The 15,476-nt window shown below is 39.7% G+C and overlaps 1 protein-coding gene across 1 annotated transcript in view; it reads right to left on the minus strand.

The window, feature by feature from the left end:
• Positions 1-15,476, minus strand: part of GPC3 (glypican 3) — a 444,101-nt gene that overhangs the window by 208,798 nt on the left and 219,827 nt on the right. Inside the window, exon 3 of the mRNA XM_079911642.1 lies at positions 8,475-9,169. Within this exon, the coding sequence (XP_079767768.1) occupies positions 8,475-9,169 (695 nt within the window). The remainder of the gene's footprint in view (positions 1-8,474; positions 9,170-15,476) is intronic.

Here is a 15,476-nt window from a genome sequence, read left to right on the forward strand (position 1 = left end):
GTTTGAAACCTGTCCTAAACTTAACATTTAGTGCCTGAAAGTGATGCCAATTTTTTCATTTGTATTCTCATCATTAAGTAGGTAATCTATGTTTTAAAACTATATATTTTCCCCATGGGAATCACTAAAGTTATTTTTTTTGTCAACGAAAAAAAAGATGGCAGCCTGTAAACATTTTTGTCTTTCCAGAAATGGACCTCATGCAAATAAAGTTGCCTACCACAGTTCCAGATGCTGACCTGCAGACAGTAATTAGGTAGTTAGCCATTTACTTGTTTTTATCACTTTGAAATCACTTGGTAGTGAAAACAGCTTGTAAGAATTCAGACAAGGTATCTATCTCTATAGGAGACTAAAAAATGAAAGTCCAAAGTGATAGCATGAGGAGAAAAACACTGACATTCTGACACCTGAGAAATAACCTCGGCCTTCAAAAGCAGAGAGGAAGGTAGGGCTAATCTTGGAAATTCTGATGAGTTACAGTCACTCACAAAGACAGCAAAATATAAGAATTTGATAGAGTGAATTATTATTGAGGATCAACAGAGAATCTTCCCCAGAGCTTCCTAGCACACATAAATAAATATTGATTTCACTGAAGATATCTTCAGAAATTCTACCAAAGGAAATGGATGTAGCCACTATGGAGAACAGTATGGAGGTTCCTTAAAAAACTACAACTAGAACTACCATACGACCCAGCAACCCCACTACTGGGCATATACCCTGAGAAAACCATAATTCAAAAAGAGTCATGTACCAAAATGTTCATTGCAGCTCTATTTACAATAGCCAGGAGATGGAAGCAACCTAAGTGTCCATCATCGGATGAATGGCTAAAGAAGATGTGGCACATATATACAATGGAAGATGACTCAGCCATAACAAGAAATGAAACTGAGTTATTTGTAGTGAGGTGGATGGACCTAGAGTCTGTCATACAGAGTGAAGTAAGTCAGAAAGAGAAAGACAAATACCGTATGCTAACACACATATATGGAATCTAAGGAAAAAAAAAAAAGGTCATGAAGCACCTAGGGGTAAGACGGGAATAAAGACAGAGACCTACTAGAGAATGGACTTGAGGATATGGGGAGGGGGAAGGGTAAGCTGGGACAAAGTGAGAGAGTGGCATGGACATATATACACTACCAAATGTAAAATAGATAGCTAGTGGGAAGCAGCCACATGGCACAGGGAGATCAGCTCGGTGCTTTGTGACCACCTAGAGGGGTGGGATAGGGAGGGTGGGAGGGAGGGAGACGCAAGAGGGAAGAGATATGGGGACATATGTATATGTATAACTGATTCACTTTGTTATAAAGCAGAAACTAACACACCATTGTAAAGCAATTATACTCCAATAAAGATGTTAAAAAAAAAAAGAATATGTTAGGTTCTTAGTAGGCAATGTTACTACTAAGGAAACTCCATAATGGAGACCTGGATGTACTAAGGCCCAGAATCAAAGGCAAATGCATTAAAAACTATCTGTTGGTCCAACAGGCAGATTACAAGCATTGCAACTGGAAGAAAACCTATACCTCACCACTGGCACGGTGCACAGAGATTCTAGGCAAAGTCATTTTACTGTGTGACTGGGTCTTCCATCACCTACATAAACATTCCTTCTTCCCCTAGAAACTACTCTGTGCCTTTAAGTGTCATGAAGACGAAAAATCTCATGCTTTTTAGTACTTCATTGGGAAATACTATAGCAAAAGTCTCCAAGGAGGGAGAATGAACTCAAAAACTGATTGTGAAGCTGGAAAAACAGTAGAGAGTAGTACAGGATATTAAATAAGATAATAAAGACCCACTTAGCCTATGTTCAAGGAATGAAGATTCCGGTGAAAAGAGAGTGGAACTCTTTGAAAGAGCAATATGGACTAATTATGAAAAGCATGAGCTTTGGGGTCAGACAGATCCAGCTTTGAATCCTAGCTCCGCTACCTACTGGCCAAGTGATCCCTGAGGACAGCAACAGTCAGGGTCATCTTTCCAGCCACTTCTTGTGCCCCTGGTGTCTATCAGTGGTTCCACAATTAGATGCTCACTAAATGTTCCCTGAAATGAATCCTATTTCAGATAGTGCTAAAATGAATATCACATTGAGGAAAGAAAGGGAGAAGCAGTGACGGTAGAAAAGGTTGCAATTTTGCACAACATTCAATGACGCCTACGACAAGTCAAGATAATGAAATTATGGGAGAGGAAGCACTAATGCCGTGAAGTTCTGAGATGAATCAATAAAGAACACGAGTACAAATGGAAACATGAAAGTGCAAACAGCCACGCGATGATATGTGAGCAATTACTCTGGGGGGGGATTGTAAAGAAAATAAATGAAATCACAGAAAGTTTTGGGAAACTTTCTGGAAAAGCAATAAACATCCAATATGCTGATTATTACTCATTTAATCAATGGATCTGAAATGTACAATGGCTATGCATGTAATCCACATATAGGGGTATAGTAATTACAATCAAAGTGGTTTCAGAATAAGAATAATTGCATTTTAAGAAGAAGGTTGTAGCATTCAACAATTTGTGTGGTGTAACAACAATGTTGAAAGTATATGTATTGAAAACTGTACATATTTGTATTTGCCTCAAGGTATAAGATATGGAATTCAATAACATGCTGATAAATTTAACAATGATACCCTCAGATACTACCCATATGATACCCAAATACTATTCTTTTAAAATAAATTTATTTATTTTATTTATTTACTTTTTGGCTGCATTGGGTCTTCTTTGCTGCGCATGGGCTTTCTCTAGTTGCAGCGAGAGGGGGGCTACTCTTCATTGCAGCGCGTGGGCTTCTCATTGTGGTGGTTTCTCTTGTTGCGGAGCACGGGTTCTAGGCATGCAGGCTTAGTAGTTGTGGTGTGCGGGCTCAGTAGTTGTGGCACATGGGCTTAGTTGCTCTGCGGCATGTGGGATCTTCCTGGACCAGGGCTCAAACCCATGTCCCCTGCCTTGGCAGGTGGATTCTTAACCACTGAGCCACCAGGGAATTCCCCCAAATACTATTAAAGACCTACTCAGTACTCACTTGGGGCCATGATGCTTAACCCAGTTCACAAATGTAGATGAAGAATCAAGATGGATCTATTTACAGTCCCATAATTAATACTTTCTTGAACTTTTCAGTAAAAATTTTCTTTCTTTCCCTTCCTCTCCCCTCTCCTCTCTCGCTCTCTCTCTCACGCTCACACACACACACATACACACTCATACACACACACATTTTCACATACTTGCTATTTTTATTCACGCCTTTGGATTAAAATAACATTAAACATCTTGGCACTTAAAAACAAGTTTAAGAAAATCTCATTATCTATTTGGCACTTAGAAAACTGCTGTAGAAAGAGTACTGCACTGGGGCTTAGTGAGTACCTGCCATGTGCCTCGAACTCTGCCAGGTACTTTGAACCTATCATTTCACTGAATCCCCACATATCAACCCCATTTGACAGATGAAGAGTCCACGGTCACAGCTTTGCCATTAACTGTCATTCACTTTTAACCTCTGGGCCTTACCTTGTCTACTAAACAAGGTGGCTGGAGTTGCTTCCAAGGAAGTATCAGAATCAAATGGAGTACTCTGTAAGTGACAAATTCTCTGGCCTCTCCACAGACCTACGGTATCAGAATCCTCGGGGGGAGGGGGGGAGGCTCCAGGAATCTGTTTAACAAGTTCCCTAGATGATTGTGGTGATGAGCCGAGTATGAGAACTACATGCTTACCACCTCCAGGAGCACCCTAACCTTTGCTTGCACGCCTTCACTTGGTAGCCTGAAAAACTGAAGACCATCTTGTGGAAAACTAAAACACTAATAGGCCATAAGCGTCCATCATCGGATGAATGGATGAAGAAAATGTGGCACATATATACAATGGAATATTAGCCATAAAAAGAAATGAAATTGAGCTATTTGTAATGAGGTGGATGGACCTAGAGTCTGTCATACAGAGTGAAGTAAGTCAGAAAGAGAAAGACAAATACCGTATGCTAATACATATGTATGGAATCTAAGAAAAAAAATGTCATGAAGAACCTAGGGGCAAGACGGGAATAAAGATGCAGACCTACTAGAGAATGGACTTGAGGATATGGGGAGGGGGAAGGGTAAGCTGGGACAAAGTGAGAGAGTGGCATGGACATATATACACTACCAAATGTAAAATAGATAGCTAGTGGGAAGCAGCCACCTAGCACAGGGAGATCAGCTCAGTGCTTTGTGACCACCTAGAGGGGTGGGATAGGGAGGATGGGAGGGAGGGAGATGCAGGAGGGAAGAGATATGGGAACATGTGTTTATGTATAACTGATTCACTTTGTTGTAAAGCAGAAACTAACACACCATTGTAAAGCTATTATACTCCAATAAAGATGTTAAAAAAAAGTATCTGAAAAAAAAATAACAGTGCCCCACTCATTTAGATAAGACCAAAATGTCCTTTATGATCTGGGGTAGATGGTAGCCACCAAAAGAGCTGAGCAAAGTCCCTGCATGGCAGGCCTCATGGCATGGCTTATAGCTAGCTAAAAAGGCTGTCCCAAACAGAGCTGTGGAAGAGCCTAGTTTCGAAGAGGTCTCTCACCACAACTTAACCTCAAGCAGGACTAACTGGCAGGCTCTTACACTTTATCACAACAGGAAGGTGAAGGTGCTACAGCAGAATCTCATTAATGCTTTAGTTTTCAATCAGCTTTGGCTTTGGGGCATTCTGTGGTTTTGTTAGCAGGAATAGAGTTCTGCAGTCCACCCAGCCCTCACTTCCCCTCAGCCCCCATAGATGGCCCAGCCCCCTTCTGGCCCATACAGAGTATAGCCGGATCACACCTGGCCAATGATTCCCCACCCACACCATTTGGTATATATTACTTAGAGCTGGCGATCATAAAACAGTAACAAGGCAGAGTTTACATATGCTTTCTGTTCTAGTTTAGGCATTCCCCGGGGAAGGCAGGCTTCACACTTTCATCACCAGCTGGGAGCTGGGAGCTGGGAGCTGGGAGCTGGGAGCTGGGAGCAGTCAGGCCCTTAATGGCCAAAACAGAAAGGGACTGCATCACTGAGCGCCTCTTGACAGCCAAGGCCTTTCTTCCTGAATGATAATGACATGAAATGTACTCCCGTGTGTGTGTGCGTGTGCACACACACAAACGAGCACATGTGCACCTAAAATATAGCAGGTTTGGCATCCCAAAATAGCTATTCAATTTAAGTTCATGATGTCTTTGCAAAATCCTTATGGAACTTTTAGAGCGAAAGTCTGGGAGGGGGCGTGGTGGGAAGAGTGCTAGATTGTCGCAGCAGAAGACCTTGGACTCTACTTCTGGCTCTTCCACTAATTATATAACTTTGGGCAAGACTCCCTGAACTTTTACTTCATCTGTAAATCAGTGGGACTAGACTGATTTCTTATGGCCTTTCTAACATTCACATTATAGTGAGATGTTCACTGTGGTGAAATTTATTCAGTTACATGTCTGTCTGTCAATGAAGCTAAACTGACGTTTTAAAGACTTAAGAACTATGTCTTGGGTAACCGAGTACCCAGTACCTGGCAAAGTGCCACGAACAGAGCAGATGCTTAATAAATGTTTACTAAACAAACCTTCATGTCTAGAGCCTGATCAAAATAGTGGACTTAATCCCTTACCAGCTCCCCACCCTATTTTTCTGTGTTTAAAAGCACCAGAGGAGAATACATGTTTTCAAGACGTTGCTGTCAAGTGACCAATATCAGAGGCAAACTTTAAACACTCCCATACCCTGTCTTTAATGTTATCTCCTTATTTTTCCTCTCATTGAAGGCATTTCCACACCCCTGGCACTCTGGCTTTGTGTCTGACACATAGTGGGCCCTCAATCAATTTCAGGTGAATGAACATATGAATGCACTGACTTTCCTTTTTTCTAGTTCTGTGAGATTTACTTTTGTGTGTGTGTGTGTGTGTGTGTGGTACGCGGGCCTCTCACTGTTGTGGCCTCTCCCCTTGCGGAGCACAGGCTCTGGACGCGCAGGCTCAGTGGCCATGGCTCATGGGCCCAGCCGATTCACGGCATGTGGGATCTTCCCAGACCGGGGCACGAACCTGTGTCCCCTGCATCGGCAGGCGGACTCTCAACTACTGTGCCACCAGGGAAGCCCGAGATTTACTTTTGTATAAGGCCCTAGAATCTGGCCTTCAATTAGAAAGCAATCAAAGGAATAATTAGCCACTGAAGAACACTTTCGTTAGGACATTTCTGTTCATTTTACTATAAAATATTTTCTCAGCAGATGTGTTTTAAACAGCTAACATTGTGAATGGGGCAATTAGAGCAGTTCCGTAAGTAGCCATCCTGTGGGTTGCATCATTTTTGTCCTCCTTTCTAGTTTAATTCACCAAAGAAACCAGTTACCCCTATCGTTTTGTACTTCCAGAGTTTAAAGACAGGGCTAAATGGCCCAATCTGCCCTCCACATTCTGGGTAAGCAATGGTTTGGAGTACACAGTAGTTGCAACGCTATAGAAGATAAGAGCACGAATCGCGCAAGGTAACAAGCCAGGGTTGGAATCCCAGCTCCGCCACCTCTGTTTAACTACCTTTGACGTTTGGGCAACATATTTAAGCCCTCTAAGCTTCATTTACTCCTGTGTAAAATGGGGATAATATTATATTAGGACCTATCCCATGGATTACTAAGAAATAATATTACGTAAACTGGCCAGCAGAGCACCTCAAACGTGGTAGGAGCTCAACAAGGGTAGTGTATTATACTATTCTGCCACGTCCTTCTACAAAGCTGGGAACGTTCAGGAATCAGTCACCATCACCTTAGTGAGGTCTGGCTGGTAGCTCTTGGCTGTATGTTCTGCTCTGTATTGAAAAGTGTGTGCATTCTGTGGTTCTGAACGTGTGCACCCTGGCTTAGCAGGTACAACGTAACTAACATTGTCTGACTGAAACCAATCAAGCTTCTGCCTCACAAAACTGTCCCACCCCCATCAAAGATCCTATCAGCCTTACACTGGTATAAATCAAGGCTGCAAAAACAACTGTTGGAAAACATGAACGTTTTGCCTCACCTGTGTTCTTGTGTAGGTTTAGTTAGTGGGGTCTAGCTGGGTCTCCTATGTTTAAAGTCACTACTCAAAATGCAACTCAAAACTACAACGAGGTAGCACCTCACACCAGTCAGAATGACCAGGCATTAAAAACTCTACAAATAACAAATGCCAAAGAGAGTGTGGAGAAAAGGGAACCCCCCTACACTGTTGTTGGGAATGTAAGTTGGTGCAGCCACTATGGAAAACAGTATGGAGGTTCCTTACAAAAACTAAAAGTAGAGCTACCATATGACCCAGCAATCTCAATCCTGGGCATACATCCGGAAAAAAACTATAACTCAAAAAGATCCATGCACCCCTATGTTCATGGCATCACTAGTCACAATAGCCAAGACATGGAAGCAACCTAAGTGTCCACTGACAGATGAATGGATAAAGAAGATGTGGTACATACATACAATGGAATATCACTCAGCCGAAAAGAAGAATGAAATAATGCCATTCGCAGCAACATGGATGGACCTAGAGATTATCATACTAGTTAAGTCAGACAGAGAAAGACAAATGCCATATGATATCACTTATATGTGGAACCTAAAACATGACACAAATGAACTTATTTACGAAACAGAAACAGACTCACAGACATAGAGAACAGACTTGTGGTTGCCAAGGGGGAGGGAAGGATTGGGAGTTTGGGATTGGCAGATGCAAACTATTATACATATGTACAACTGAATCACTTTGCTGTATACCAGAAACTAACACAACATTGTAAACAACTGTACTTCGATAAAATAAATTTAAAAAATAAAGTCACTACTCAAAATAGTAATATGATATATATGATTAAGAGCACAAGAGTGAAATCAGAATCAAAGAAAGTGGTGATAACCTAATTAAAGGGAGACCTGATCAACTTCTGAATCACTGAGCTTCAGTTTCCTCATTTACAAAATGGAGATAACAGCTCCCACCTCACAGGGTTGTCATGAAGGTTGTGATAACCAACAACAGTGGTAATAATAGCTAATAATTACTGAAGAATTACCATGTACCAGGCACATGCTAAGTGCTTTAACACGTTATTCCCTATGAAGAAGATATTCTTTCTATCCCTATTTTATGAATCAGCAATATGAGACTCATACAGATAAAATGATTCACCCAAGGTCCCACAGCAAGAAAGTGGGTGAAGCTAAAATTCAAAGCCAGGCATTAGGACTCCATAACCTGTGGACTTAATGTGCTGCCTAGCTTTGTGAGGTCATTCAGTCCCTCTATCATCCCTGCCCACTTTTTTTCTCACTTCTCTTCATCAGCACCTGCTACTGGCCAGGCTGCCCTACCCCCAGTAGAATCCAATTCCTCTGAAAACTGTAGAATGGTACTCACAGTGGTGGTCAGTTTTCCTCCATTCTTCTGGACATACTGGATGGAATCATGGATCGTAGAAAAGAGACCAAGCAGTACATTCTCCATGTCATAGATTCTGTACATGCCATTCACCAGTTCTTCCAGAGACAGAATGTATTCTCTCCAGTACTTGTCAATCTCCACCACACCTGCCATACAGCCTTGCATAACCACATTGCAGTAGCCACCACATGGCTTAACCATCATCAGTCCCTGGCAGTAAGAGCAGTACCACATCCTGGTGAGCATTCGGCCACAGTCCTTACTGAACTTCAGGTGATCAGTTGTGTTGATCACTTCAATTCCGAGATTCAGGGCCTGGAGGAAGATCCTAGTGACTTGCAGTGACTTGGAAACCTGGGTCATAATAAGCTTGGGGAAATTCCCAAATACTTTCAGGTCACGCCTTGCCCCTCGGAGGCATTCATTGATGTCTAAGGTGGACTCCGGCAGGCCTGGGTTCATTAGCTGGGTATAGATGACTGGAAACAGGCTGTCAAACAATTCATTGACCATGTCATCCACGTTGATGTCAGAACCCAGGATGTAGAGAGATACATCAGTGAAAAATTCACCCACAAACTCAAAAGCTTGTGGGGTCAGGCTCGGGTAGTTGTTCTTGAACATGGCATTGGTGTAGTTCTTGGCATGGCGAACAACGATTTCAAAGGCCTCTGTAAAATACGAGATAAAGAAATGCCCACAAATTAAAGCATGAAAATCCAGTGTGTAATTGACTTTGAGATTTCTCTATTGCTGTGGTGATTAAGGTCCCATTTGCCTTAAATAATTGACTCATGTTTACTTCTGGCATTGCCTCTACTCCTGCAGCTGTTTGTTCCTATAAATCAATTTTCCTTTCTGAACATGCAGTCCAAACCCTGATGTGCACGTAGATTCTTAAGCACACAAATTATATTTCAAATGACAAAAGCCAGGATTCAGTTAACATTCTGGTCTCTCATAAAAATATTGATTAAAAATTGGCTAAATGAGAAGTTCTTTCTCTTTCTCACATTGAGTTATTCAGTTAAAAAGAAACTGTATTTCAAGACATTTCATTTTTAGACAGAGATAAATATTTGACAACAAACCATATACTATATAAACTCACATAACAATTTAAGCCTGTTCATCCCTGGAGGAAAGGCAAGTTCTTAGCCAAGAATAAAAGCTATCACAAATTTCATCATGTAGGTAGATTTTCTCTAGATAACTTTAAAGGGAGCTATCTGACAGATTGACAGACCTGAAAGTGGAATTTATCCCCTAAACGGGTATCTGGATGGAGAAAAACAACACATGCACTTATCTATACGTTCGATACTGAAAATAACACCGCTGGTATTTGCAAGCTGAACATCTGGAAGGATAACTGCTAAGCTTCCTTGGTAAGTTCGGCTTCCACATGGCTTGGAAACCTTATCTACTCTACAGAGACTACGGGTTCAGGATTACATCTGCTGCCCCTACCCCTTGGCATAAGGCCTGATCAGTGTCATTGGTTTGAGAGAGAAAGTAATAATGTCACCATCCCGTTTTCTCCAAACTGAAGCACTGCAGACACAATTTATCCCAAATAACCAGAGTCCCACATTTATATGAGAGAAAGCAAAAACTGCAATAATAGATTTTTCAAAGAAATAAGGCATAGTTTAAGAACAAACAAAAACAACCAAGTTTCCCAAGACATTTAAAATTAACTTAGTAGTTTCTTTCCTTTCCTTCCAAAGCACGAAGGTCCATGACAGATGCACCCCAAATGATGCTATTTCATGAGCCTTGAAAAATCAAATTATTACCACTTTCATACTACTAGACAGACTGCATTCCAACAGCTCCTTGGGATCACTTAGCCAAACATCTCAGTCATCTGTGGCAGAAGTGAGCTCTAGGTTGTACCACCACCATCTGCCCCAGATCCCTCACAAGGTAGAACGCGCTTGCTAGATTCTTCCCTTGGGTTTATGACGTGCCCAGGAATGTTGAGCAGATGCCAGAGCAATTCTACTGGGTTTCCAAGCCCACTTGAGAAAGTTAATCTTCATTTTCATCAATTGCTAAATGTTCATTTGTTACTTTTATTTTGTTTAGAACGTTAAGCAATTCTTAGAAAGTTTATCTATCTTAAAACAATCTCTCCCTAACTCCACACGCTACTTTATTTTCAATCCTTGAATCTAAAGATTGAATGAAGCCAAGAGATTGTCTAACCCAATACAAAGGACCAGTCAATTAATTATTTAAAATCATCAGAAATTTGGAGATTAAAAACTATTCATTCATTTTAATTTCAGCTACCAATCATTTATTATATACTAGACCCCGTGCTAAGTACTAGGGGTATGTAAGTGCTAGGTAGATGGAGATAAATAATACACCTTCCTTGTCTTTAAAGTACTCCCAAGCTATATGGTTTAGCATTTATAAAGCATTTCCAAGTTTATTACGAGATCTACTTTTTACAACAATCTTCTAAGTTCGGTATTGCAATCCCCATTTTATAGGTGATGAAACTGAGGCTCAGCAGCATTTAAGCACTTTCCAGGGTCACACAACTGCAAAGTAGAAGTAGTCAACTCAGACTAGTGTCTCCCGGCAACGGTTTCACTCTAGTTGCCCTCAGCCCTATAGCCAACACACACATCCTCAAAAATCTTTGAAAGTCAAGCTCATTTTTAGGCTCATTATTTTCCCATTGGCTTCTCCTCTCCAAATGGAAATGTACTGGAAGCAATTGCAGTCCAAAGACCAACAAAGCAGAGTTACACTTTCACCTTTGTCTTGGGACAGCACGAATTCAGAGAAGAAAGACTGCTGCTGAGATGCTACCCTGTGGATCTCAATCATCTAAGCTACCCTAAAGTTAAGTCTCTACAAGGCAAATTTCATCTCTAGCACAGTGCATTTGTTCTCTAATGTGCAAGATATATGACAGTGAAATTCCATAGACTGTACTGCCATAACTTTTTTCTTAAGTTTCTGTTACTAGCACTGCTGGATCAATAGAAAAAGAAAATTACAAAAGATCATGAACTCTTCTCCAGAAAGAATAACAACACATATTGCAGAGGGAAAGGGCTAGGGGTTCATATGCTCACACGTGCTTCCTGCTCCAACTTTCACAGCTCAGAATCCACTTAGCACATCTCTGGGTTTTGCCCAACCCCCTTACTTCTGTATCATGGGACAACAGACCAAACCATAACCGCTCAAGCAAAGGCTCCTTGGGGATTTATAGGAACCAACACTAGGTGAAAAGTGATGCTCAGCTTGAGGTTGGCAACTTGAGGTTTCATGAAATGAAGCCAAGGGCTAGAATGGGCCAGGAAGTTCAGTCGATTGATTTTTTTTTTTTTTTTTTGGTCAGATAATAACGTACGCTTAGGCTAGGGGAGGTTTTCCTCTGTCTCTTTCCTGGGAAAAAGTCAAGCATTATATCCAGGAAAAGTTGGAACAATGTAAAATCAGAGATGTTACGAAAAATTTGGCACCAAACAGAAAATAGTCTATTTTTAACAATATATACAAAGATATATGATACAGATAAATAGATCTAATAAATTAATACACATCCAAATATAGCAAGGTTTCTAGATTTATTGTTGCCCCCATCACTATTCTGGTCACCTCTATTTGGACACACTCTACTGTTATCAACTTCCTTCTTAAATTATGGTGCTCAAAAAGGGACACAACTCTCCAATATGGTTTGATATGTAAAGTGTGCAATCAGGCTATCACCTCTCTTTAAATGGTTCAGTAAGTTCTCCCCCATCCCAACCCAGGACATATATCCTATAACCGTAGCAAAATGACTGTCCTTAGTACTTGGTGCTGATGTTTCTTTACCCAGACCTAGACATAAAGAAATGTGTTTTCATGGGCCTTTTCAGTAAAAGACTGGATTTTTTTTTAAAAGGAGAGTCTACTTGTAGTTGGAAGACAGAAATAAATGAACCACCGAGTTCCCTTCAAGCCCTTAAGAATAAAACAGTCCTGATAAAGGCAGGTTACTTTTTGCAAGGTAGTTTTTCCAGCATTGTAAGAATGGCAAATACTTTATAAGAACTTTTTAAATTCCTAGGATAAATGCCACACAATGGGTTGGACTCCAGTCTTTGCTTTCAAGCACAGGTACCTTAATGGAAGAAGAAAACTGACATTTATGTGATACCTGCAAAGTATATGCCAGGATCTGTAATGAACTTGCTCACATATGTCCTCTCATTTAAATTTAACATAAACATATGTATTTGGATTTATTTTTATTTGGTGAGGAAACAGGCTCAGACAGGTTAAGCGACTCATACAAGATAATATCTCTAGTTAAATGCCACAGACTGAATTTAAGTGTAGGTCACTCTAACACCAATACCCTTGCTAATTCCACAACATGCTCCAGCCTTGAAAACTGGACATTGGGAGACTTCTGGTCTTGGCTACAACATGTAAAGAGCTTGGAAATTATCATTCCCATTCTCAACAACAAGATAATAGCTGAACCAACTGAAAATCAATGATTCTTCTTAGACCCGTCAGGGAATTAAGGTCACAGGGCAAACTGCTACCCTGAAATCTGGAAAGAGAGGCAAATACAGAGAATCACAGCTGAGATCTGCTGGATCTCAGACACCTGCAGCAGACGCCACTGAAGCTATAAACTAGTCTAAACACTTAAATGGTAGTTCTGACAAACTGATAGAGGCTGAATGTGAACTAGCCTGAGAGTTGAAAATTCCTGGGTCCTCAGTTTTATGGGTCCCCCACATTCCCATGGGATTTACCTCAAGAAAACACACAAAGTTCTCATGGTTAAGATCTAAGAAAAATCTCCTTGTTTTTTCTGGCAGGGGTAGGGGGAAAGTAATAATTTAAATACACCATGAGCATTCTCCATAACAAATGCCTGTTCTCCAATGGACACAACTTTACCAAAGCCTAATATACCTAGAAGAGGGGCAATTAGACAACTCCAGTCCCTTCTAGCCTTCCTGTAACACCTAAAGGGAAAGAAAAAAAGGCCGAGAAAAACTTATGAGGGTTACAGCTCATGGACTTAAGTCTACTAACAGACTGATTAATCGTAATATTATAGGCCACTTTCACTACCCCCATACCTTTCCACCAGAAAGACACAGATCCTGTTTAAGAAGGAGTTCTTAGAGAAACCCACCAAAAAGAGGTGAGAAAAAAATAAACAAAGACACTAGAGGAAACTAAAGCCTCTAGCATCTATAGATACAGCAAACAATAAATAGCCTAACTCCTAGTCACATTAACATAAAACTTCACACTACACGTCTAATTACCTTAGCTCCTATTACCCAATATATCATATTCCGCTTTTAACAAACAATTACAAGCCATGAAAAAAGGCAAAAGAACAGTCTGAAGAAACAAAGCAATTATCATAACCACACTCAGATATGGCACAGATTTTGGAAATATCAGACAGGGAATTTAAAATAACTATTATTAATATATAAAGGACTCTAATGGAATAAGTGGACAATATACAAGAACATATGGATACTGTAAATACAGAGATAGAAATGCTAAGAAATATCGAAAGGAAATGCTAGCAATCAAAAACACAAACAGAAATGAAGTATGCTTTTCATGGGCTTATCAGCATACCTGAAACAAACAAGGTAAGAACCAGTGATCTTAAAGAAATATCAGTAGAAACTTCTCAAACCACAATAGGAAGATTAAAAAAAAAAGAACAAACAAACAAACAAAACACAGAAAAGAGTATCCAAGAACTGTGGGACAAATTCAAAAGGTGTATAATATGTGTAATTGCAATTCCAGAAAGAGAAGAGAGAGAGAAGAGAGCAAAAGAAATATTTGAGAGAATGATGCCCAAAATTTCACAAAATTCATGATAGATAACATCCACAGGTCCAAGAAGCTCGGAGAATAACAAGCAGGTTGAATACCAAAATACCTACTCTTAGGCATATCATATACAAACTGTAGAAAACCAAAGACAAAGAGAAAATCTTCTAAGAAGCCAGAGGAAGAAAAAAACCATCTTATCTATAGAGGAACAAGGATAAGAATTACATTGAACATGTCATCAGAAATCATGCAAGGAAGAAGAGAGTAAATGAAATATTTTGCGTTGAAAGAAAAAAAAAAGACCTAGAATTCTATTTCTAGCAAAATTATCATCAAAAAGGAAAAGAGAAAGTCTTTCTCATACAAACAAGAATGGAAGAAATTTGTCACCAGTAGACCTGGTTTGCAAAAAAAAAAATGTTAAAATATGTTTTTCAGGAAAAGTATATAAGCTAGAAAATCAGATCTACATGAAGAAAAGAAGAGCATCAGAGAAGGAATATATAAAGGTAAAATAAAACCTTTTCTTTTTTAAAAAATTGATTTAATATATAACTTTGTTCAAAGTAATAACAGCAATAATGTGTTGGTGATTATAGCATATGGATAAGTAAAATGAATATTATAAGGTACCTGAATTACCAGTGAAACAATCTAGTGTAATTTGAATTTCAAAAAGAAGCATATGCTAAGAGGAATGGAATCATACATAAACGTTCAGTTAAAGCCACAGAAGACAGGAAAAGAGAGGAAGATTAAAAGTAACCAAAACAAAGAATATGTGCAATAAAGAGAAAGCAGTTATAAACATTATGAATATTAATCCAATTACATCACTAATCACTTTAAATGTGAATAGTTTAAATATACAAAGTAAAAGATAGAGACTATCAGAGTAAAGATAAAAATAAGACCCAACTATAGATTGTCTACAGGTAGCACATCTTAAATATAAAGATACAGATAAAGGGATGAAGAAAGACTTATCATGCTAGCACTAAGTAGAACAAAAACTGGAATAGCCAAATTAATTTCAGACTAAGCACACTTTGGAAGAAGGAATATTATCAGGAATAAAAAAAAGGGTGTTACAAAATGTTGAAGGGGTCAATTTTCCAAAAAGACATAATCCTT

The sequence above is a fragment of the Stenella coeruleoalba genome (assembly GCF_951394435.1).
Source record: "Stenella coeruleoalba genome assembly, chromosome: X".
Classification (NCBI taxonomy): domain Eukaryota; kingdom Metazoa; phylum Chordata; class Mammalia; order Artiodactyla; family Delphinidae; genus Stenella; species Stenella coeruleoalba.